Source organism: Salarias fasciatus, chromosome 22 (assembly GCF_902148845.1).
Source record: "Salarias fasciatus chromosome 22, fSalaFa1.1, whole genome shotgun sequence".
NCBI lineage: Eukaryota > Metazoa > Chordata > Actinopteri > Blenniiformes > Blenniidae > Salarias > Salarias fasciatus.
Window position 1 is genome coordinate 22,794,959 of NC_043765.1, and position 23,176 is coordinate 22,818,134.

General features: G+C 41.5%; 1 protein-coding gene across 1 annotated transcript in view; it reads right to left on the bottom strand.

The window, feature by feature from the left end:
- Nucleotides 1-14,038, bottom strand: part of col22a1 (collagen, type XXII, alpha 1) — a 56,689-nt gene extending 42,651 nt beyond the window's left edge. Inside the window, exons 1-4 of the mRNA XM_030120595.1 lie at nucleotides 13,902-14,038; nucleotides 9,893-10,041; nucleotides 9,249-9,815; nucleotides 2,865-2,945 (exon numbers count right to left, since the gene is read on the bottom strand). Of these exons, the coding sequence (XP_029976455.1) occupies nucleotides 2,865-2,945; nucleotides 9,249-9,815; nucleotides 9,893-9,983 (739 nt within the window). The 5' untranslated portion in view covers nucleotides 9,984-10,041; nucleotides 13,902-14,038. The remainder of the gene's footprint in view (nucleotides 1-2,864; nucleotides 2,946-9,248; nucleotides 9,816-9,892; nucleotides 10,042-13,901) is intronic.
- Between the last annotated feature and the right edge of the window lie 9,138 nt (nucleotides 14,039-23,176).

Genomic DNA, 23,176 nt, shown 5'->3' on the forward strand with positions numbered 1-23,176 from the left:
GAGCCACAAAAAAGTTCAAACTTAAAAACAGCTCGCAAAGTTTTATATACAAAAACTTTATCTTGACTTGAACTTATTATTGCTAAAGGTGTTAGTAAAGATGATTGAGCTTATTCTGCGCATTTTCCTCATTCACGTTGCTAGCTACTTCAGATTCTTCAGCAGTTTTTCACAACTTTTTCTTTGTCTTTTTTGACATTTCATCACGAGTATGAATTTCTGACATTCAACAATTTTTACTTCTTTTACAGTTTTATCGATGTTATGTTATTTTTTTTTTTACATTTTAGCAGTTTTATTTGTTTGAATCTTTAAGTTATTTTAGCAGATTACAAGAAATTTAAGCAGTTTAAGCAACTTCAGCTCTGCTAGTCATCTTTGTGAGTGTAAATCCTTCAGCATTTTTTGACTATTTCATGTACTTTACTGGTTGTATTTGTTGTGTTTTCTTTAGCCATTTAAGATATTTAAGCAGTTTCAACCAATTTGAATCATTTTTAGCAATGTTTGCAGCTGTAGTCATTTTAGATATTCTATGCTTTTTACTCAATACGACTCTTTCAGCCATCTTAGTTATTTCAGCTGTTGAAGTACGAGAGAACTCTGGCTATTTTCAGCTATTTTAACTTTCTTGTATCCAGTTTTAGTCACACTATTTGTTTTGGAAGATGGCTGGCAAATGACATGACTTTGTGAAAGCTCCGGGGAGCGACGACACAGAGGCGGAGCTAAAGAGTTACATGTAGCTTCAGAGGCGCAGGATTTCGATCTAGACATTAAGAAGAACTCGATGCAATTAAAGAATTTGTTAATTAAATGTAGATATGTATGAAAAACTGACTTTTTCTCTTTAGAGGCGCCCTCTCTCTGCATGTCTCCATTGCTTCTGTCAGAACAAATATGGCCACCAGAGGTCAGAGTTGAGCAGACTCTTCCACATGGGGGAACAATACCAAAAAGTGCTGGATGGCAACGTCTCACCTGTTTTCCCAAGTGTCTCTGATTGATAAACATCTTTTCAAAGTCTGAAAATCTGTAATCAGTGGATTTTTATTATTGTTTGATGTACGTTAAATTCATGATTTTATCTTCAAATCCTGTGTCTGCCACTGTTTGAATTATTACAAATATTTCAGCAAAAAACTACTTTCCTTCGGTTTTCACGAGTCTGTAACCTTTCACTGCTTGAATGTTTTGGATTGCCGTGTTCTTTGGGGTCTTTCTGTACAGCCTCCATATGTTTTTGCCTGTAGGTTTTCCTCCAGCTGCTCTGGTTTCCTCCTCTGGTCCAAAAGACATTTAAGTCGGATGAAGTGGAAACTCCAAACTGGCCTCAGGGGAGTCATGTTTGTTTGTCTGCGCGTGCTCGCTGTCACAGATCGGCAACCTGCTCCTTCTGCTCCATATGTTCTGCACCGTCCTCATGACACCGCAAGGTAAAACACATCAAACCGAGAAGCCTCGATCGTTCTGGCATCTGAAAAACACTTCAAATATTGATTTTCCTACTTTTTCCATGAATTTTGATCCATTTAAAAGTAATCGAATGGTCTCAGTCAGCACCCAAAGACCACTTGGATCCATTTTTTCCCTTAAATTGCTCAAAAACCTGACTGTATCATGACCGGTGACTGCACATTGGCAGACAAAATCACTGTATCGTGTTTTCAAAAGCCAAATGTGTAAAGAGTCAACATCTCTTTCCACATCGCTGAAACACACAGCTCCGTCGCTCCGACGTCTCTTTCTGCTTGAACTTGAGCATAGCAGGAGTCCGAGCCGCCGTGCCAGTGCATCTGTTTTTTCTCTCAGAGTGATGGATGTGGGTGGGAGACGCAGACAGGAACTCAGATCCCCCAGAAGACACTCTTACAACAACATCCGACCTTTCTGGATAAACGCTATTCAAGACTTCTGAGCAAGAAAACCTTTAACGCAGAAGCTTGGAATGCATGAAACAAAACCAGCAAGTGATCAGTAAAGTGCTTCAGACTCGGGCTCAAACAAAACGCAAACCTGACATTTTAAGATTTATGTGCTGAGCGGGGGGGTTGTACGAAAACAGCGATACTAGTCTGGTGATGCTTTATCGATTTCTGTCAAAATTGATCAGTATTTATGGTTAAGAGCCATGTTTACATGGCAAGATTTCATGTGAAAATGTATCATTTTTGCATTTTTGTTTCAGAATAATTTGTTTATTATTCACATAAACCTCCAACAAAATACAACAAGACAATGTTTTTCACTTCCACTATATGTCCTACAAAGATTATCATTAAAAAAAGTGTGATTCCTTGTTTCTCTATGCATCCAATATTCCTTCGCATTTGTAAATTCACAGGAGCAGAGCTGCTAATTGTTTAAATTTGGTGTCATCCTGCTCAGTTAGATCAAAATGGCAATAATTCAATATATTACCAACCGAAGAATATACTAAATGCTAACAGCCCAAGGCTTCTGTCACTCATTTATTACAATGATTTGACGAGTAACCTAAAATGTGACTGCAAAAATTATGGTTACCCAATGTTCTAATTAAAGTTTATTTGATGTCTTTAGCTGAATCTGATTAAAAAACCTCAATGACAAAAAGTAGAGAAACTGAAAACATTTCAATTGCGTCTTAAAGCTGAGAAAAACTGTCCAGGGTTGTAAAATATGTTAAATGTCTAATAGAAAGAGGTGGAAATCAACAGTAATAATTTCCACTCTGAAAGAGAGGACAACTATGTAGGAAAGCTCCGGACACAAAGCATGTCAAACATGATTTTGTCTCCGTGGATCTATCGTAAGCTTTGCGGTCAACAGAAATAACGGGCGCCGCGTGTTGCCGTTAGCTGGAGCAGCGGAGCTGCACATACCTGGAACCTCTTCCAGACCATAGCTGGTGCTGTTGGGCTTGAAGCGGTCGGGCTGGACCTTCATGTTCGGACACAGGACGTCTGAGGAGGAAGGACAGAAGCTGAGTTTAGACACACAGGAAAGAGAATATGTGATTCTGTTAAAACAGCAGGAAGAAAAAAGGTCAAGCATCCTTGTGGAAACCTTAACATTGTCTTGTTTCTCACTGGTTGTTTTAGGAAGACGTGAAACCGTCAAACCACATTTTCTGGAGCGTTAAAGTTCCATCGCTCTTCTTATAAGACGTCTGCAGCACAGAAGACTATTTAAGCTCGTTTGTTGCTTGCAAACAGTCGTACTTGGGGTTTGGTTTGTTTAGAAAATGTGTTTTCCTTTTTGGTGTTTCTGTCATGTCAGTTAGACATCTTTCATTCTAATGAAAACTAACAAGCAAACTTTCTTTTTCATCTGAAATCCAATGAGACAGATTTGGATTTGAACTGTTTGAATTAGAGATTTTTTTTCTCACCTTTTAATGAGAAATGTCGGTCAAAGTGAGGAGGTATGGAAAAAAAAAACACATCTTCACACTATTTTTTGACTGTGTAGCTTTGTAACTTGGACTTGCTGCAAAGTGGATTATTCTGCAGTCTCTGCTGTGGATTCAGCTGAATCTGAAGTAAATTTATGCCGCCGTATTTGGTGAAAATATGAGCTTGAAAGGGGAGATATATAGCTTAAAGTTCCGAAACGACAGGAGCGGAGTTCAATTCTCAGAGCTTTATTTTGGATTTAAAGTGCCGCACACAAGCACTCATTTGAAAATGTTTATCTTTTACTGTGTTTTGAGGATTTACGCAACAGTGGTGCTTGGTGCCACTGAAAATGCAAAATAAACAGTTCTTCTGATGGACAATAACAACAATGGCGGCTTCGACAGTGTCATGACTCTCATTAAGTCCAATCTGTGGTCGTGCCAGTTAGCTGGGATCCTCTTGTTTCAGACACCTTGTTGCTGCTTTCTCTCGCAGGAGTGTGCGAACCCACAGTGTGTGAACGAGTGACGATGTCCGAGGCTTGCCCACCAGCGCGTTGGAAGGGCGGGCACAGCCGCACCACCCGGGACGCAGCGGCGGTCTTATATTTCCACAAACACATATTTCAGTAATGGCGACGACAGCGGGAAAGGCAACACCTCCAGTTTGAGTTTTTATTGGCAGGCGCAGTGTTTTTCTATTTGCATCGAGATGCCGGCTTTAGTGTGAAAGAATGCAGCGAGTGACACGGTTTAATTTAATAGACGTAAATGTTGACTCAATATGACTGATATTTTGAGAGGGTCGTTTTACTTTGAGTATAAAAAAAGATGTGACTTCAAGGTTATGAGTTTTATTTATGGTTCTAGTAGCAGTAAAAAAAAATGTGAAATTCTTCTTGGTTGTCTGCAGATTTGATGGAGAATAATTCATTTTGAATGAATCGTTATTTCATTGGTCTGTCAGTCCATTTCTAGGCTGAAGCGTTTAAATAACGACTGCAGATGTTGAAGACTCATTTCAGTCATTTAGGTGATTCCCGAACTGTGGGAATGTTTTCACGATGAATTAATGGATTGGCAACGACTTCTGAGTTTCCCACAGGATGAACTGTATCAGCAGTGCTTTTCCCATTAAGCTTCATCATCAGGAAACATGGGACATTCACACCAGAGGAGCTGTAAGTTTAGTACTTATTTGACACTTGGGGACCAGTGAGCTTCTATTCAAAGTTAGATTATTGATTTTTTAATGTCATCAAGCCAGGCAGGAAGAATGTTTTTGGCTTGTTTTTGTATTAGTTTTAAAAACATGGGAAAGCAGGGTTTAAATGACAGTCAACCGACTTACACAGTAATTTATTAGGAGTCCTCCTAGTGGTCAAAGAAATAATGACGGATGTAACGTAGAGCCAAAATATGGAGAAGCAGATTGGGGGTAAGCGATCCATACGTTTTGACATTTTGTGCATGTGGCTTCTGGAAGAAAGTGTCTTAGAAATAAAAAAGTTGATATGTTACCACTGCCTCTTTTAAATAGCTACAAAAGAAAATTGAGGACATAAAGACTTAACCCAGGTAAAGGTAACAACACGAGACAGTCTTCAGGGTATTTCTGGCCTTTGTCTTTAAGCCGCCATGAGATCAATCCCAGAAAAGAGGTAAAAACGGATACAGAGGCAGGTTGGAGTCTCTTTATGGTGACGCTTTGGCTTGAAGGGTCTGAGACACTTCGCTCAGCAACACCAATCACACACACCAAGAGTTATTAGTAATTTATGTTAAAACATCATTTCTCTCTTTGTGATGTGTTTTTTTCTGTCTGGTGGACCTTGACTGATGGAGTGTGAGTTGGCCTGTTATTACAGATAACTCTCAACTATAAAGCCACCAAGTCCCAGGAGGATATAGGACACATGAAACAATGGCAGGCCACCATTGTTGCTATTGTCCATCTACTGATGGTGCATGTGCAGAAGTTTTGACTATAGCTGTTTCAGGAAAGTTGTGTTTTCCTCTGTCTACAATGGTGAGAGTTTTGGAAAAATTCCATCGATTTCATTTAATTTCATTGCATTTTCAATGGTTCCGAGCACGGCTGTCGTGGAAACAGACACCAAGAAAGCAACAAAAGTTTTCCACAACACTTGTAAATGGGTCCTTCAATCTGTTATACGAACTTATTTGTTACTTGGTTGAGCATTTCAGGACGCGCGAAGCTGTGTATCTGTCTGTCATAACCTTATAGAAAACATGTTTGCAGGTGATTGAGTGAGCGGTTGAATTGGAACAGTTCTTCTAACTTCGTCGACTTACTTTTGAAGAAACACCTCATTGGGTTTTAAGGCCTTAAATTAAGTGAAGTAAAACATGTTTATTTAGGTTGTTCAGACAGAACATAATGACAGGGTCCTGCTGGGGTGAAGGTGAAGGTGGTCTCTTTAAACACAGCTACAGCAAAGAAAGAAAGTGCTTGAAAGGGTGGAGTTATTTCATCAAGCTAGAATCATAGAATCTACACTGATCCTTCTGGAGATTTTAGTCTGGGTGACAAACGTCCTCTTTCATCTGAGAGTGTCTTCTTTTAACACCTAACCCTCAACATCTGGGGACCAATGACCAGTTGTCAAATCAGCGAAGGCAGCCAGTACGAGCCAATCAGAGGCAGAGGAGGGCGAGTCATGGCTTCATCATCTTAGAGAAAAAAATCGGTAGTTTGGCAAATAGATACTGAGAAGTGATGCATCATGGAAGTGGGTGTATGTAATGATAAATAGATCAGCAAAAAAATCTCAGTATACATTTAAGAATCTCAAGGCTGCGCCGAATGTATTTTCGTAAATCAAAAAAATCATCGATATAAGTTGCTTTTAATACAAGGAAAGTGTTAGTCTTCTATCGTAAGCATTCATTTGAAAATACAAGTAAATCTGTTTGAGCTGTAGGCAAAACAAACAGAACTGCATTGGTTTTTCAACAAAAAAATGACCAGTGCTGCATTAAGTGACTCTTATGCTGCAGGATTGTACACCAGGATGAATAAATACCCACTTTTCAAACAATCTTCAGAAATCTGTGTGATCTGATCACTTGAATTAATTTTTACAACTGACGAGGGAAATATGAATGAAACCCGTGGAGCGCACCGGGATCCTGTCATCGGTTTGTCATCAATCTGTTGGAGGAACTGCTCATTAAGCCTAATATTAGCTCAGCAATTTGTTTGCAGCCCAACTGCCAGTCCTAAATATCATCTGTGGCTTAAAATATCCCAGTGGGACACTCCAACGTCCCTCACAGATCAAGTACGTGCCAAACGTCTATTATCAAACCCTGCAATTTTCTGAAAATCACCACTATGAAAAAAAAAAAACCTCATCACGTCAGGGAGCCTTTGAATCTCTGTGGTGTTGATTGTGTGGATGAGCTCAGTGGACATGAACCCACAAAGAGATGCTTAATGAGAAAATCTCGGAGGATGATTGGACTTTTTTTCAGTTCTCTCTGATTTCTTGTGCTTCAGATCTAATTTGAGTTTGAGCTGGACGCCGTGTTCCTGTCTGTATTGACCAGTTTTAAACCTGCAGCCCCGGAGTCACATGAGGCTCTTCAAAGCTTTCAGTTTTATGACGACTTTTCAAAACGATACCTAAAAAAGATGTGAAAATGATTTGCCCAAGTAATACCACTACAATAGTGAAAAAAACAAAAAAACTCGGAACATAAAAAGTCAAATAATAAAAAGCTGAAAATGCTGAGATTATTTAGTACAACTGCTAAAATGGTTAAAATTTCATACAAAACAGCTAAAATTGGTAATACTGGTTAACAGGTGAAACGACTAAAGTACCAAAAAAGTGGTGTCAAACTAAATTCATTCTTAGTCAAATCACCAGTTTCTCTTTAAAAGCCGATTATTAACTTTATGCTCTGTTTGCAGTGTTCTCAGGAGAAATCGAGAAAGAAAAGAAAAGAAAGTAAAGAAAACTTTCAATGAGGTTTCTTCTCTTTAATTATTTATGTTGTAAGTTCATTTCCTTGTCATTAAAAGATAAATATATCAAATCTCTTGAAATTTTCGAGCTACATGAGGATCAAAGAACAAAAAAAAGAAAAGTGAACCATATCCTGTGATCATATTCTACTGCCTTCTTTTTATCTACTGGAGAATTTAACTTTTGTCTCGGAGGTTAAATTTAACATACTGTTGAAGGAAATGCACATTCTGTGGCTCCAGCTAAATTTAATTTGATGGGAAATGATAGAAACACCTTGCAGACCCCAGCACCAGGTATTGCCTTTGTGTGAGTGAAATGAAGTGCGTCATCGTTATTTTTTTTTTTTTTAAGGTGGCGTTAGCATGCTCAATATCCGAGCGACTCCCTGCACTTGTGGCCCTGGAGCTATAATTTAGGGATCCGGCTGCGGACTAAATTGGAAGCAGCGTTTGGAGGCGAACGTCTCGTGGAGGTTCAAAGCATCGGTAGAAGTTTGAGCATTAGTCAATTTGTAATCGCTGCTATTACCCGCGTTCCTTGTCACCGTAATGACTGCTGCATTTTTTTTAAACACACCCCCGGTGCTGGTCATCGGTCTCGAGGGTCATTCCAGGTCGAGACCACAAGGTGAGACCACACATAGCGTCCATTTTTAAAACCTATAGATTAAAAGGTGAAAACATGAAGCGGGCCGTTCGGACCCACTTGAAACATTACAGCTATAATTTCCCGGGTGAAAATAACTCCTCAGTGAGCCAGAAGTGCTGACTTGGAGACTTCACCCGTGGAGACGTTGGAGATTAGAGAAGGAAAACACAAGAAAAAAATGTTTTTTTTTTCCTTCTCTCTTTCAGTGTAAATTTAGCCTCTGGTTAGTTCAAGTCTACACACTCGCTGCACAGCTCGTTCCGCAGAGCGTCAGCCAGGCATTGCTGGCTGGCAGATTGAAGGTCTGCCGAGTCAAGGAGCAAGGTCACAGTTCAGGAACCTTAAAATGATTCTACAAGCTTCTTCTAAAGAACAAGAGGTGTGTAACTTGTGAGAGGACGGGCCCTCGGTGAGCTGTAAAGGCATTTTAGAGACTGAGGCGAGATTCTTTTCAACGGGAATGTCCTCTTTTGTCCTGTGAGACTTAATAACTTTGAGCTGGGTTGAAGGAGAGTTGAGTGCTTGCTCATCTTTGAGCACACCGTGTAATCATGTCATCCCCATTTCTGTATTTAATGTCGGTGGTGAAGACTCATGGCATCCTTTTCTTCCCTATCTGGCTAATTTTAGGCAGGAATTTCGTGTGTTGGCGTGCAAAGCATCCATCTCCTCCACGTAAACACAAGCGGAGACACTCCCCCCTTTCTCTACGCTCGGCTACCGGACGGCATGGAAGCCACTGGAACTCCTGTTTTCTTAAGCCTTTTTCAGCTAATTTATTTGACCATCGGGCTACTTTCTAATCCTGTGAGCTTGTGTTGAAGGATTTTTCAAAGTGCCCGAAGTGGAAAAAAACCCTCATTGACAGGCTTTCCGGTGCTAAACGCCTCTGCACCAAAGCAGTCACAAAAGCAGCCTGACCACAGATATGTCTTGGTTATAGGAAACTTGCCATTTACAAGCCAATTTTTGCAACAGCCCCCTTCACACACTTCACATTCAATCAAACGTGGCCGTGATAGCACAGCGCAGCATGTGCAGCTCCCTGCGGTCGGGGTGGGGTTTGGTGGTCAGGGTCTTTCTTCCACATGGTGGTTAGAGGTTAAAATAAGAGTCTAATTTGATTAAGTGCATGTTGAGGGTGAGGCAGCTTCTTTAAACTGTGGGACTTCAAAAGGAAGTGTGAGTGATGCTTTGGCCATGAGCCTCGATGAGTGACTTACTCTCGCACAGCCGCCTCCTCAGCCGGCCCCTGATCTTGTCGATGGCGTTAAAGTCCGTCACGTGGAAGACGTGGGCGTTCTTGGGCTCTGCGGCGATCTCCTCCAGCTCCACCTTCAGCGCCTCGCCGATGCCCACGGCGAACATCCTGATGCCGGCTTTGGCGGCCGCCTTGGATGGCTCCAGAACGTAATCCTGGCTTCGGCCGTCCGTCAGAAGGATGGCCACCCTCTGGATCCCTCTGGCCGTGGGCCTCGCTCCGTTTCGCTCGGTGAAGATGTTGTTGGTGGTGTAGCTGATGGCGTCCCCGGTCATCGTGTTCCCGCCCAGGTAGCGAATGTTCCGAGCCGCTCTCTTTACATCTTCCAGGGTCCTGTGTCGCCCCAGGTTGAACTCTATGGTGGGCCTGTCGCTGTACCGAACCACGGCCACTCTCGTCTTGTCGGGCGCCACGTCAAATGACTCGACCAGGTTGGCCACCCATTGCCTGATCTTCTCGAAATTCTCCTTTCCCACGCTGGATGAGGTATCCAGAATAAACGCCAGGTCATAGTGGACATTTTTACACCCTGAAAGTCGGATGAACGCACGATTTAGTCAAGTTTTACAACTGATGCGTCAAAATATTGGATTTGATGGCTCTTACCTGCTCTCTGTGCTTCCACTGTCTCACTGGAAAGGGTCAAGGCCAGGATTACCAAGACCAGGGAGACCCTGAATCCCAGTCGTAACGCCATCTCGGCCTCGGCTTGGGTCTGTTTGGTTTATCTTACAACCACCATCAAGCTGTTCAGTCTGAAAAGGCAAAGAAAATATCAGCGACACAGTTTGTCTACTTTTTCAAAATGATTCTCATGGTGCTTTATTTAATTTGAGCAAAGCCTGGAGGAAATCTGATTTGAGATTGCACAAAAAAAACTTTATATGTATGAAGGGAATTGAGCTCCTGCAAGGTGAATTCTCAAGATTTATTGTCCAGTCTTCCTACTGGATGTAATATTTGAACCCTTCAGTTGAAAAAGCACAATTCTCCACTGCGTCAAGTGAATGCTCCACTCATCAGAGTTTGCTGAAACTTGCTGCCAGACAGTTTTTTTTTGTCAACTTCTCCACCCACAAGATTGTAAAAGAACAACGTCAGGAGCAGAAGTTTGCAGTCAGATTCCCCCAGAGTGTTTCTCTTCTTTCTTTCTTTTTTTTCAGATGTATTCCTATAAACTGAACCACTCGAGTAAAATCCGAACAGGTCTGATCTTGCTTCAGACGCTCATCTGTCTGTGTTTTATTCATTCATGAGGCTTGTCGTTCCTGAGTAGCACAGAGAGAGCCCTGCCTTTTAAACACAAATCTATTCCTGCACTGTTTTGCACACCGGTGGTTGTGATGCCTGCCATTAGGTGCTGATGTGTGACTGACCGTAGCCATAACACGGACTCGTCCTGACTGCATGAGCGTCTCATTGCGGGGGGTCAACGGGGGCGGTAGCGGAAAGTTTGAGCAGTGCACAACTTGGGAAGCAATTATATCTCCTGACCTGAGGAGATCTTTACAACAGTCGCCACGTTTGAACACAACCCAAGTTTTTCTCGGAATTAGGTGTCAAATTCCTTCAAATTTCAAGGTTGTGGTCAATAATGTGCCCAAACCAGTGCTTCAAATATATGAAAAGACTACGTGCTCAGACTGAGGCCCTTTTTACATGACAATGTTTTGGGTGAAAACGTATTGTTGTCATTTTCCATCAACTGACAATGTGCAGCAGCGTTTTCAGAAAGTCTGAATTTTCCCACCGTCTCCTCAGTGATGGAGTCGGAGCATTTTCAAAGTTTCAAAGTTCCACCTTGGGACTTGTTAAAAAGTTGCATTTTCAGTGACTCTGAGCAGTGTGTAAACGTTCACCCAAAAACGCAAGGAAAGTTGAGTGAGTTCACTTGTAAATGGGGCCTAAATTGAGAAGAAAGGTACATTAGAGGTACACAATCAAGAGTTATCAATATTTTGCTGATTGTTTTTGCTGCTGTGGCAACAATAGGGAAACTAACATTACCAAGTATTAGCACCAACAAAATCTTTGTTTTATTTTTAGGTCTTTCCTTTAACATACCACAAAATCACTGTCCAACAGAAAACAATCTGGATTATTTTTGATTAAAAAAAGTTATATCAGCTGTGGAGTAAAATACGCACAACCAAGGACATTCCTGTAGTTGTCCAGTAAGCTTTCCAGGTTTTAGAAGATACAAAACTGCAAAAAATTATAGATTTGGTGGCAAGTTCTATCCAGTGTAAAATAGTTGCTACCTAGAAACGCTAATATAAAATAGATTCTTGCTTGGGAAATTATACTGTGGAAAAAAATGTCAATTTTTTTTTTTTTTTTTTTTTTTTTTTGCCAAATGGGATAAAATCATATCTACTAAGATACTGGGACTGGATGCACTAGTCATGCTAAGTTTGTAAGTAAGGTAGTGAAGCTTGGACATGAATGATTTTCTATTCATCTGGCTCACCTGTAAAATGTTCTCCGAGTGTGATAAACCCTCTTCAATGTAGTTTTCTTTTGCAAGTGTGAAACATTTAGAAAGTTTAAGCAAGCTGCAGGAAACTGTTTGGGTTTTGTTGTATTGCGTTGCCGTATTTGAGAGCGGTCTTGATCTTGAGACAGTCACATTTCAAAGGTCTTGGCCCTGACTCCGTCTCCTGTCAGGTGCTCTCTAACACTGTTCATTTGTTAACATGTTCAAAGTTTAGCTTCTTGCTGACATTATTCGCTAATGAGCGAAGAACTAAAGAGTGGATGTAGTATGTATTCCAATATTGAACACCGGATAAGCTTCAGCTATCAAAATCTTCTCTTAGTGAGATGAAACCTTTTACAGGATGCTATGATATGATATGATTCCTATCGATCGACAGGAAATCAAGGTATGATTTTGTTTTGTTGGAGAAAATGCTCTAAGGCCCTGATTACATGAAGCGTCAAGTGAAACATGGTGTTCGTGTACCTTAACAGTGTTTCAGAAAACATGACGCAGTCGGACAACAAATGTCATTTTCCCCAACACTTTGGTAAATGGGGCCTGGATGAAAAAAACATTAGTGTGTCATTTAGCTAGCTAGCGTTCACAACCCTGGCCGGTGAGAGAAAACTATTTCCCTGTTTGGTTCTTGTATTAACAGATTATGAGGCATATTTGTTTACAATTTAATCTTCAAGTATTAAAAAAAATCATTTGTCTCTGTTTGCCATGCTTAGAAGAGAAAATGTTTGTCTACTTGGTTGGTTTTTACCTTAAATATGAGTTTTAACAAGGGTTCAAACCTCAGCTGATCATTTGTAATCCCAGTCTGTGTTGTTCAAATCCACAAGCAAAAGTATCTTCTTCGAAACCACAGTTTCTCACTATTACACACTTCTAAACAAACAGATAATTGCTCACAAGTCGATAAATATTGTTACGTGGATACTACTGTAACCAAATAGAGTCTAGCTCATTATGCTAAGCTAAGTATGTTCTGAATGACTTCTTTATTTTTCCCTCCATTCTGCACGTCCAACCCTTAACATTAAAACCTAAAAGGTAATAATTTATGCTCAAAACTTCAAATTAAAATTTTCAGGAGGCTTTTAAAGACTGCAGTGGGTAATTATAAGGATTGATATAGGCAATTAGCATAAAAATTGAGACGTTTCAGCATAAAACAACAGTCTTTTTTACAGGAAAGGTTAGAAAGGGGGACATTTTTAAAACAGCCTTCCCCCAGTGGTCCACCTTGTGTACTTTGTGAAATAGAGAATCCATTATTTACCGACTTTAATAGCCAAGTGTTTTAGCCTCCAGACACTAATTTCCCTATCTGATTCTCCACTGGGCTATTTCTGCTACTTAGTCTCACTGTAGCTATTAATAAGCAGAATAGGCACGCTCTCTGAATCGCTCTAATTGCCCCAATTAGTGTGCTTTTAAAATCTGAGAAATGCAACCCAGAAAGCACTTCAACGCAAGGAAAAAGAAAAAAGAAAAAGAAACCCATCTCAGCCACCCGACGAAAGCAGCCGAACAAGATTTGGATTCATGCTCTTAATCCTCTTTACCCAACTTTGCACAAGTCGAACATATTCCAATTTGTCTCCCTTTCATCACTGATTGCATTTAAATGTGCAACACGGGTGCTTCCAGCTCCCGCGCTGTGGCTAAGCCGCAGTTTTACGAGCAGATACAGTATCCGAGGGGAAGAAGAAGAAGAAGAAAAAAAAAACCTAAATGCAAGCCGGTTTGTCTCTGTCAACATGTGAACCTGATGCCAGATTCTGTACAGACTGCACCTCTGTATCATCGGGGCCCGTTTCCACTTCCTGTCTCAATGGCAGACCTGGGACCAGGATGTGGATGTCTAAAACAGAAGTGCCGCGTTTATCATCCCCCCAAAATGGGTAAAACAGACAGCGCTTTTTTCTTTTTTCTTTTTTTTTGTGCAACCCAAGAAGATGAGAAAAAGAGGCGAAGTCTAAACAAGTGGGTGAAAAACCCAAACAATTCAAAACTGAAGGACGTACGAATCTCTTAGAGATTTTCAAAGACATACGAGTATCTCAGATATATATTTGAGATTTCGAAGAACAACAGTTGTGAATGTCTTTTCCTCTGCCTTACCTGGCCTGTCACTCACTCAGTGTCTTCCAGTCTGAGCCTCCAGCCTCCGGCCCTCACACCTCCACTCAGCTCTGTGAAGGCATCGCTATCAGGTGGCAGTAATCCCAACAAACGGTCGCTCCGACTCGCCACCGAGAAGTGGGTTTATGGAGCAATCCGGGCAGAGGGGGGTTGGGGGGGGAGGGGGTGACAGTCCAGTGTACAGTGTTGTTGCAAAGTGAACTGAGGTGAGGTTCGGCAACCTTGTGGATGACGAGTGGGAGGGAACTGGGAGGAAGAAAAAAAAAAAAGGTGGGGGGGAAGTGTTGGGTTTCACAGGGGGGACGAGGTGGCTTCTCTTCTCGACAGGGCTGCGCTCGCACATAAAAAAAGCACGGGGAGGCGCAGCCAATTATAGGCCCAACTTTCTGGATATTTTTGTCCTTTTTTTCTCTCTCTCTCTCTCTCTCTCTCTCTCTCTCTCTCTCTCTCTCTCTCTCTCTCTCTCTCTCTCTCCCTCCTTCTCTCGGGCTGCACCCTTCTGAAGTGTTGAAGAGAAGGAGCTGGCTTCTTGGCGACCGCCTCGACTGTCCGCCGTCAGAGCCGCAGCGGAGCCGCCCTGTGGGGCTGATGGCGGGGTCGGTCGGGCTGGCCTCAAGCAGCCACACGCTGCTGGAGAAAGGCTGTATTTACGCTGGGAAAATGATTACAGAACAGTGTAAAATCTCTGACTTGCAGTGAAAAGACCTCTGTGATCTATATCAGTTACATTCGCCTGTTTTCACAAGTTCTCACAACAGATGAATTCTGAAGCAAACAGTGGGGTGAGGACGGATGATGGTTAAGAAAGAGTGAAAGTTTAAGACTTGTGGGAACGCCACAGGAGAAGTACAGCAGAGAAGTTTTACCTTTAACAGTATAGTTGTTTTTTTTCTGTCAATTTTTCAACTTTTTGTTCTGAGTTTCATGTGCTGTCATTTTACTTGTGTTAGTTCTTAACTTCTTCTGAGATTTTTGAGGTGAATATATTCAGGTAATGTTTGGTTTTGTCTGGATTTTTGGTATGTTGAGTTTTTTGACAGAAAGTGATGGCGCCAATACACTAACATATACATTTTATGTTTGAGGAAAATCATACAGATTCTCATTACAGAAAAATGAATCTATTTGATTCTACAGTTGATAAAACTCAAATAAACCTCTTACAAAAAATTCCCTCAAGGTTATTTATTAACTCGGTTTTTTACAGTGCAGCATCTGATTTGCTGAACAGAAACTCCTAAATACCGTCTGAGTCGCCCGTCATTTACAGGGTAGAAGTGCTTGGTGGAGGCAAAGGAAGAGTAGGGATGGAATTTAAAATCATCCAGAGAATCAGTGCGGAGAAGGAGGTCGCTATTATGAATCCAGTTAAATTATCAAAAATCTAAAAAAATCAGGTTGGGGCCATTCGCTTGGCTAAGGTTTTAAGAAAATTGAATCTACTGATTGAGTGACTTGATATGCACTGACTCTTCAATGAACCAAAAAATTCAGAAATCTCAATATATCTAGATTTTCCTATAGTGTCAAGGTCGATATCATACAACAAATTTACTTTTTCCTCTGGTTAAAAAACAAAGTAAACTTAATCTACCAATAAGTGTGACTTCCAAATCAGTGTGTAGTTCAGGGGTGTAAAACATAAGGCCCGTAGGCACAAAACCGGTCAGGTTTGAGGTGAAAACAAAAGAGCTTACAGATTGATGCCAGGCAGCTTGTTCCATTTGTCCAAGGTTTAAACTTTTACAGTTTTCCAACTTGTTTTCCTGATTTGTGATGCCAATCTTGTCAGTTTTCAACTCGTACCTCATATTCAGGATTTTCTTAGGTTCATTCAGTACTTAAATTACTCAGAAATTAAATAAATCCTGTGATGTTTATGGCGTCTTGATTCAGATTGGTGCGATTTTTGTGAATCTCAATAATTTACAATTTTTAAGTTAAGCAAAAACGAGGACCTGGTTACATACTGACTTATCTTCTGCATGTTACCCATCTTTTGATATTGTTTTTCAGCTCTGATTCTTATTTTTCCCAGCTCGTGATCACTGACAGGACTGTGGCCTGAGAACCTGCTGTTCTCCTTGTGTTCTGACTCGATACAGACTTTCAGAGGAAGCGCTGTGATTCACATTTGGCCGTGTACAGTGATGTCCTTATCATGTGCGGTCGTGCTCCCTGGCGGGAGGCGAAGGCGCGCTGAGAGGCGCAGCAGCCCGGTCTCTGACTGCTGTCAGACGTCCTGTTTCTCCTCTCAAGTCTCCTCTTGGCAGCTCCTGCTTGAACCTCTTTCTTTTTAAAGTGCTCGCACAGCTGTCACTGCGAGCACTACAAAATGCACCCGAATGCTGCGCTCAGCTGCTGAAGCAGGCAGAAGAAGAAGAAGAAGAAGAAAAAAAAAAAAACATTTGAATGTCACGGACAACAAACAAGTTAGACCTTCGATCCTATTTAGAGCGCCTTTGTAGCCGAGGAAAAGTGAGCGGGGGGCCTGGCTATGTATAGGGCCCCGGCTGTGGAGTGGATGGGAAGCGGGCTGACGAGTCGGGGCAGATGCAGACGTTATGAGTGATGGTGTCGCTCTGAGGAAGCGTCTGTCGCCTCGAGCGAGGGGGCTAAAGAGGTGACCGGCTTGTTGGGCGAGCGAGAGGCTGCGAGCGTCGTGTAGTGCTGGAGAAAGCCATCTGTCATCCGACTGACAGCTTTCAGCCTCCCACGTCACCGAGGAGACACTTTCCTTCCAAAATATGTTGAAAATAGGACCGTGGTGAATTAGTGACAAAGCCCAACACGAGATGAAGAGAGATGTATCGTAGCAGAAAGTAGGAAAATATCATAAAATGCCATATTTAGCAGAATCACACTTGGATATTTGTGTTGTTTCCATTGCTCTCTTCAAGTTGATTCATCCTGACTAACTTCCCTTAGCTAATTTATTGTCAAACTTTCTGGTCCGAACTAAAAACATTTAGAAAAATCGATTCAGAATTGAGTACAAGCTCCCCCCACAAACCTTAAACCATATTGTGCCACTCAGCCCTCTCAACTCTTACAATAGTGGTCAAAAAAATAAATTAAAAAAAGTTGCCAGACAAAAAAAAATTGGGCTACAAAATTGGGGGAATTAGGGTTTATTTTGTTGCCAAAACACCACTTTGGTAGCCAGACTCAAAATGTTCCATTTCAGTTCATTTTAATTTCTTTTGCAAGCAATTTTATTTACTTGTATGTATATTAATAATTTTCTGCATTCTTGCATGTGTCAAGTCCCTGGTGTTTTGTATGAAGTAGTGAACAGAATCTCATTTGCATTGTGCTCAAGCTTACTGTCACCAGAACTCATGAGCAGCCAAGCTGCCTTTCTGCATAGATTCAATAGAAAGTAGTTCCCCCGACATGTAGACAGTCGCTGCTTCGACCATGCTGCATGTTTTACATTTGTACTAGACTTGGTGTTTGGTACCCAAAAGTTGCATGATGTTAACTGCCTGCAAAATAATTTGGTGGAAGATAAAACAGGTAAAAACTGGTAAAATCAATGTATCGAGCCGAACTGTTTGCATGCTTTATTTTGCACTTAAACTTTTTACCAATTGACAACACTAACCTACACTGACAGCTTGAACTGTTACATTTTTCCATCCCTGGGCATGTTAGACAGTGGTAACTATATATGTACCACATTTTCAGGAATATTAGAATAGAATAGAATAGACTTTATTGTTCTCACCACAAAGAAATTTACGCACGTAGAACACAAAAAAGTGATGAAAGGTGCAAATACAGAATAGGTAATAGTGCAAATCTTAATAGAATAATAAAAGATTGCATCCAGTGTAGTTCACAGGTGACAAACAAGCTAGCTGGGTCAGGTGTTACCTTGTTAGCTTAGCGATCACGTCACAGCTGTGCTTCATGTGACGTTAAGCTCTGATTCCCTCCTCCAGAAGAATCACAAAACTTCATCTTCTTCCAGAGTTGCAACACCAAGGATGAAGAATTCAGTGGATTCAGTGTGGAAAGAAACAAAGAGCTTGATGAACTTGCTTGATATGTGAGCCTGTTCAATCTCCCGGGCATGTTATTAATGCTACTGTGTTGCTGAAGAAGTGTCAATGTGTTACATTAACATACTTTACATACCAGGATTACAACCGCAACAACACATCATCAGTCTGGTAAAACTAGCGTGTTGAATCTCAGCTCACAAATTAGTGAGCTGGGAAATCCAACACTAGAAAAATCCAACACTTGGTGAATTCTACTTCACAGTGACAGACAGTGATCCTATAATCGATATCATAGGATCATAAAGCGACGTTGCTATGAACACTTGGCGACGACAAGCCAGTTATCCCTGTGGTAACTTTTCTGACATCTCTTGCTCTGTCTCTCCACTTCAATAATATAGTGCGCCTTGCAAGGAGAGATGCAAAGGTCAGTGTACGCCGCTGAGTAGAGTACAGACCTTTTACTTAACTGAACGACTTATTGCCTTTTTTGTGTCAAATATGCTTTAATTTTTATTTCAAACTTAAATGGCAGCATCCTTTGTTGAGGAAGAAAAAACTTGTAGCAGTACACGTCGCCTGTCCACGTTGTCCATTTTGGGACTTTGCTCCAGCAGTGTCAGATCCCGTCTGTGCTTGTGATGCCTTTGTGTGCCTGCTGCTAATGTTCGTCATCCCCTCGTGTTTCCATGTTGCCTATCCCTACTTCCAAGTTCCACGTTCCTCGTTCCCTGTCCCTAGTTCCCTATCGTAAGGTCCAAGTTCCTGCCCCTCCCTCGAGCACCCGCAGCCAGGTGAAGAAGGATGTAATGGACTTCAAGGCCACAGCTTTCCCCTGCTGCTCAGCAGGGTCTCTGCTCGTCTGCCACTCGTGGAAAGGGTCAGATGAGATCAGGTTCCAGTTGTTCAGAATTTCAAAGAACATCCGGAGGAGGTGTGGAGGTTGACCGAGGGTATCAACCAGTGCCTGAAGTGCATAAAGTTCTTGCAGCTGTCACTTGGCGTCTGAGTTCAGGTTAGGGGTGTCAACGTTTACAATTTTTTTCTACAGGTGCAACCAGGACTTCTAACCGACGTGCCACCGGTTACACGTGACATTAGAGATCTGTGATCTTTTTCTATCGCAGTTGTGCTATATAACCACTAGGGGGCTCTGTTTCCATTGAAATGCAGTACTTCATAATCCCATTAAATCAAAGACATCCCAGTAGTAGTCTTCTCTGATTTTCGAGATCTCTTCGTGGATCTGCTAGATGGTTTTCAGGCCCTGGTCAGCTCTCTGAGGGACCCAGTTGTGCAATCTCAACACGATGACGTCCTGTAACGTGAACCGAATCCGATTTGACGTTTTGCGCTCTTTGACCATTTTTACCATCTGGCTGAAATGGTGATCCATTTGAGGCTTCGTCTTTTTAACATGTTCCATGCACAGTCACTGCAGTGACTCGTCATCCTGCCTCTTCAGCAACTTGAACACACAGCTGTGAATGATGGCCTCAGTCAACGCCTTCAGCTTGAGGAGTTCGCCAATGAGCTTGATGCGTCCCACTCAGTGCATTTGGGCCTTGTTCCTGGTTAGGTGTCCTCCAGCTCTTGTTGAAGCTGCTCGCGTTCCATGGTTGATGCTGTAGAGTCCAGCTCTTTCTGCTTTCTCACAAATACCACCTTGTCAATTTTCTCTCATTTAAAGTCCTGGCAGTGGCATAAGAGCAGAGTGCAGAAGGTCATGGTGCTCTCATCTGCATCTTCAAGGGGCAAGACTGTGACACAGCTTTCCATTCATGTCGAAGAAGCTTGGCTCCTTGATAGCCTTCTTGTAGACCATGTCAACGACCCTGTTGAGCCTCTCCTCCATGTCACTGGACACTTATTCAACCTATTGTTCTGTGTGCTACTGTGTAGTGACATAAGTTTCCTTTCTTGGTCTTGGATTTTGTGAAATGAATCTCTAAATAAATGTGATTTATAATGCAGTGCGACTTATGACAGCAATATGATTCTTGGCTCTTCAAGAGTGATTAACACAGAATTTAAGACAGTAGCCAAAAGTGAACATTTTGGGCTAACATGGCCAAATTCAGTAGCATATAATGACATTCACTCACAAAATGCGACTGGCGATCACCCATTTCGATCACTGTAGGGTTTGCTTGATGATATGTACAATGGTGATATGCACAATACATGATGATATGTACAATGGTGATATGCACAATACATGATGATATGTACAATCAGATTGGCGTAGATAATATTTCGTGATCAATCTGGGAACCTCGTGAGGCTCAGGGTTCTGGATATTGATTCCATTACAATCACATTTTGGGGGATATTTTCCCCCAGCAGAGAAAATGATTAATTTGACTAGCAGCAGTAAGCAGTTAAGGGGTTACTGTATGATTCAGATCTCATAGGAGCATTATTTCCAATCAGAGAGAAAACATTTCATTAATCCCAGAACGAAATCCATTACGGTTGCTTCTGACAGAGTACAAGATATTTCTGTAATCAAATAATAAAAAGTTATCAAGGTCTTACCTTTACTAAATCCTCCATCATGTGAAATTTCTTTATCTGCAGCAGCAGCGTTAAGAATCTCTGGACTCCAGAGTGCCCCCTACCAGAAGGCCGAAGAACTGCCTCCCTCACTTTGAATCTTTTCACAGCTGCTGTTAACATCACTCAATATGCACATCAGCTATCAGACAGTAATTTCAGTCACACTCCATGTAGGCTGTATTTTAGCCACATTAAAGCTCGTGTCCGGAATTTCCGTTCATTTCCAACGTATATCAGTTTTCAACAGAGCTTAAATGTGTCAGTCTGGTTCGATACTACAATATAATATTAGCATAAAGCAATGTAAAAATTTATTTATGAGCCCCGCCTTCGTCTCATAGACCCCCATGTTATCCGAAAAAGCCCGGGTCAGTTTCAGCCAATAGATTTCAAGCTTCCGCTTTGTCATGCTGTCAATCAACACGTGCACGCAGCCAGAGAGCACACGCACTCGCCCAGGCAGAGGTGAGTTAGCAACGCAGCAGCCGCCGCGCTTACCTCGGATATATCCACTGTCTGCTGAACATCCACCGTAAACAGCTAAACATGTAGGATGCTGTGGGACTCGGAGGCTCTCATTTTCACCCGACGGATAATAGCGTGCACAATTAAAGGGGCGTGGCTTGGTCGCTCATGAAAGCAGAGGGAGGATGGAACCTCCAGATGTTGGACTAAAAAAAACTTCTCTCTCTCAAAACTCCGGACACAAGTTTTAAGAAATGAACTCCTACCAAGGCTGGGAAATGTAACACCCTCCCTTTTCCTTCATGCTAATTCTCCTCCCTGTCCTCTGATTGGCTGTAGGACCAAAAGCCTTTCTCTGATTGGCTGTGGGATGAAGCACGTGTCAGGCAGAGACCCATGACGGACAGGGTACTGATCCAATCACAAAATTATTCTAACGCTGTGGCGATATCCGCAATGTTCGATATTAATTTTATATTTATATTAAATCCAGAAACACAAAATAAACAACACTCAAGTCATTGTGTCTCAAGTATAGTGAAGTCCTGAGTCTTTAATGTCCAAGTGAAGTCTCAAATCTTTTTCTTTCAAGTCAAGACAAGAAAAAGTCACACGACTCAAGTCCCCATCTGAGGTTCTAGTTCATCACAGGATTCACATTCACAACAGTTGGCTCTACATACTTTATTGATGGGGTGTTTTTGAAACTAATAGAGAAAAAGCCCTGACTTCATTTGACTATCCAGTAGCAAGCTGCTTGATCAGCGTGAGACAGATATTTACCTCTACTTTGCCCGGATCAACACCTTCAGACGGGATATGATTTTTGGGTATTTTCTGTGCCCAAAAACATCAATCATGAAGGTTTAAAACATATCGTATTGTGCTTACAATGATATGCTGTACCCGGTGTCAAGGATCGCTGACAGAGGACAGTCTCAATAGGCCAGACAATGTCGTTTAAGTTCCAGGAGCTTGCTTTACTAGAAGCACTGTGAAAAGGGGAGGGCGAGCGAGCAGCCAACAAAGCCCTGCTGTTCAGACAAAAATCCACACAGAGAAAAAGAACACAGGACTCACAGCAACACAACCAACCCTGAAATACAGATGTACCAGGAAACAAGACACCCAAGAAATGCCCAATATATACTAAAGTCACCAGAGGACAAACACACAAGATCACCCACTCAGGCACAGGAGAAAGACATCAGGGCAGGGAGGGGAAACAAGAAGCCTCAAACAAAAGACAGAATCTCAAAAACACGAGAAGACCAAACCAGAACCATGACATCAAGCTAATATTTGATGAATATTTCTGTAAAATCATTTATTTACTCACACACTCACATTTTTATACCTCCTGACAATTTTACAGTCACCAGTTCGCCCCAAACATCTGCTTTTGTGAACTCTACAACTGTATTTTTGAGTATCTGCAAATTGAGCCCATCTTGCTCCAACGTGAAAGTGTAAACCACTACTTTTAAAACCTTTTTAAAAAATGTCTATTCAAAATAATTGGGTTGCCTTGTTGCCTATAGCATAAGAGAAAAGAGTATGTTGCATGTTTGTTGTGTCACTTTTCTTTAAAACTTTCTGTTGGTATTCGATACTCAGTAAAATCAGTAAAATTATCCATGTTTAGAGGAGGTGTAAAGAAGCTTTGGGCATGCTTTCAGTCATTTAGACCAAACAAACCACTTATGAATGAATCAGACATGGAATAATGAACGCAGACAGCCAGGTGACAAGTTTTTTTTTTTTTACAGAATGGATTATTTTCACTAATGTTACTTGACTGGATGATATCCACACTGCTAACAGACAGGACGACTCATCTCAGACTCACAAACATCTGCCATCGTTTAATTGGAAAAGCAGAAACTGTTCTCTAAAAACATCAAAAATAGCTCGTCCAGGGCTACAGCTGCATGATTTATACACGCTGTGGTATAGTGCAATGGAGAAAACATGTCATTCAGGTTACAGATCTCGTATATTGTACATACAGAAAGTGCAAGATTACATACTGCTGCTAAACCAATGGAATTAAAGGTGATAAAGTTTTTCCTTTTCAGACACATTAAACTAGATAAATTTGTATTTATTTGTGTAATTCTGAAAGCAGGTCTAGATAGATGTGTGTACATTAATTGGCTATAGAGTTATTTGTTTACACGTTGATCTACAAATTCTGGAATATCAAACACAATGTCAGCA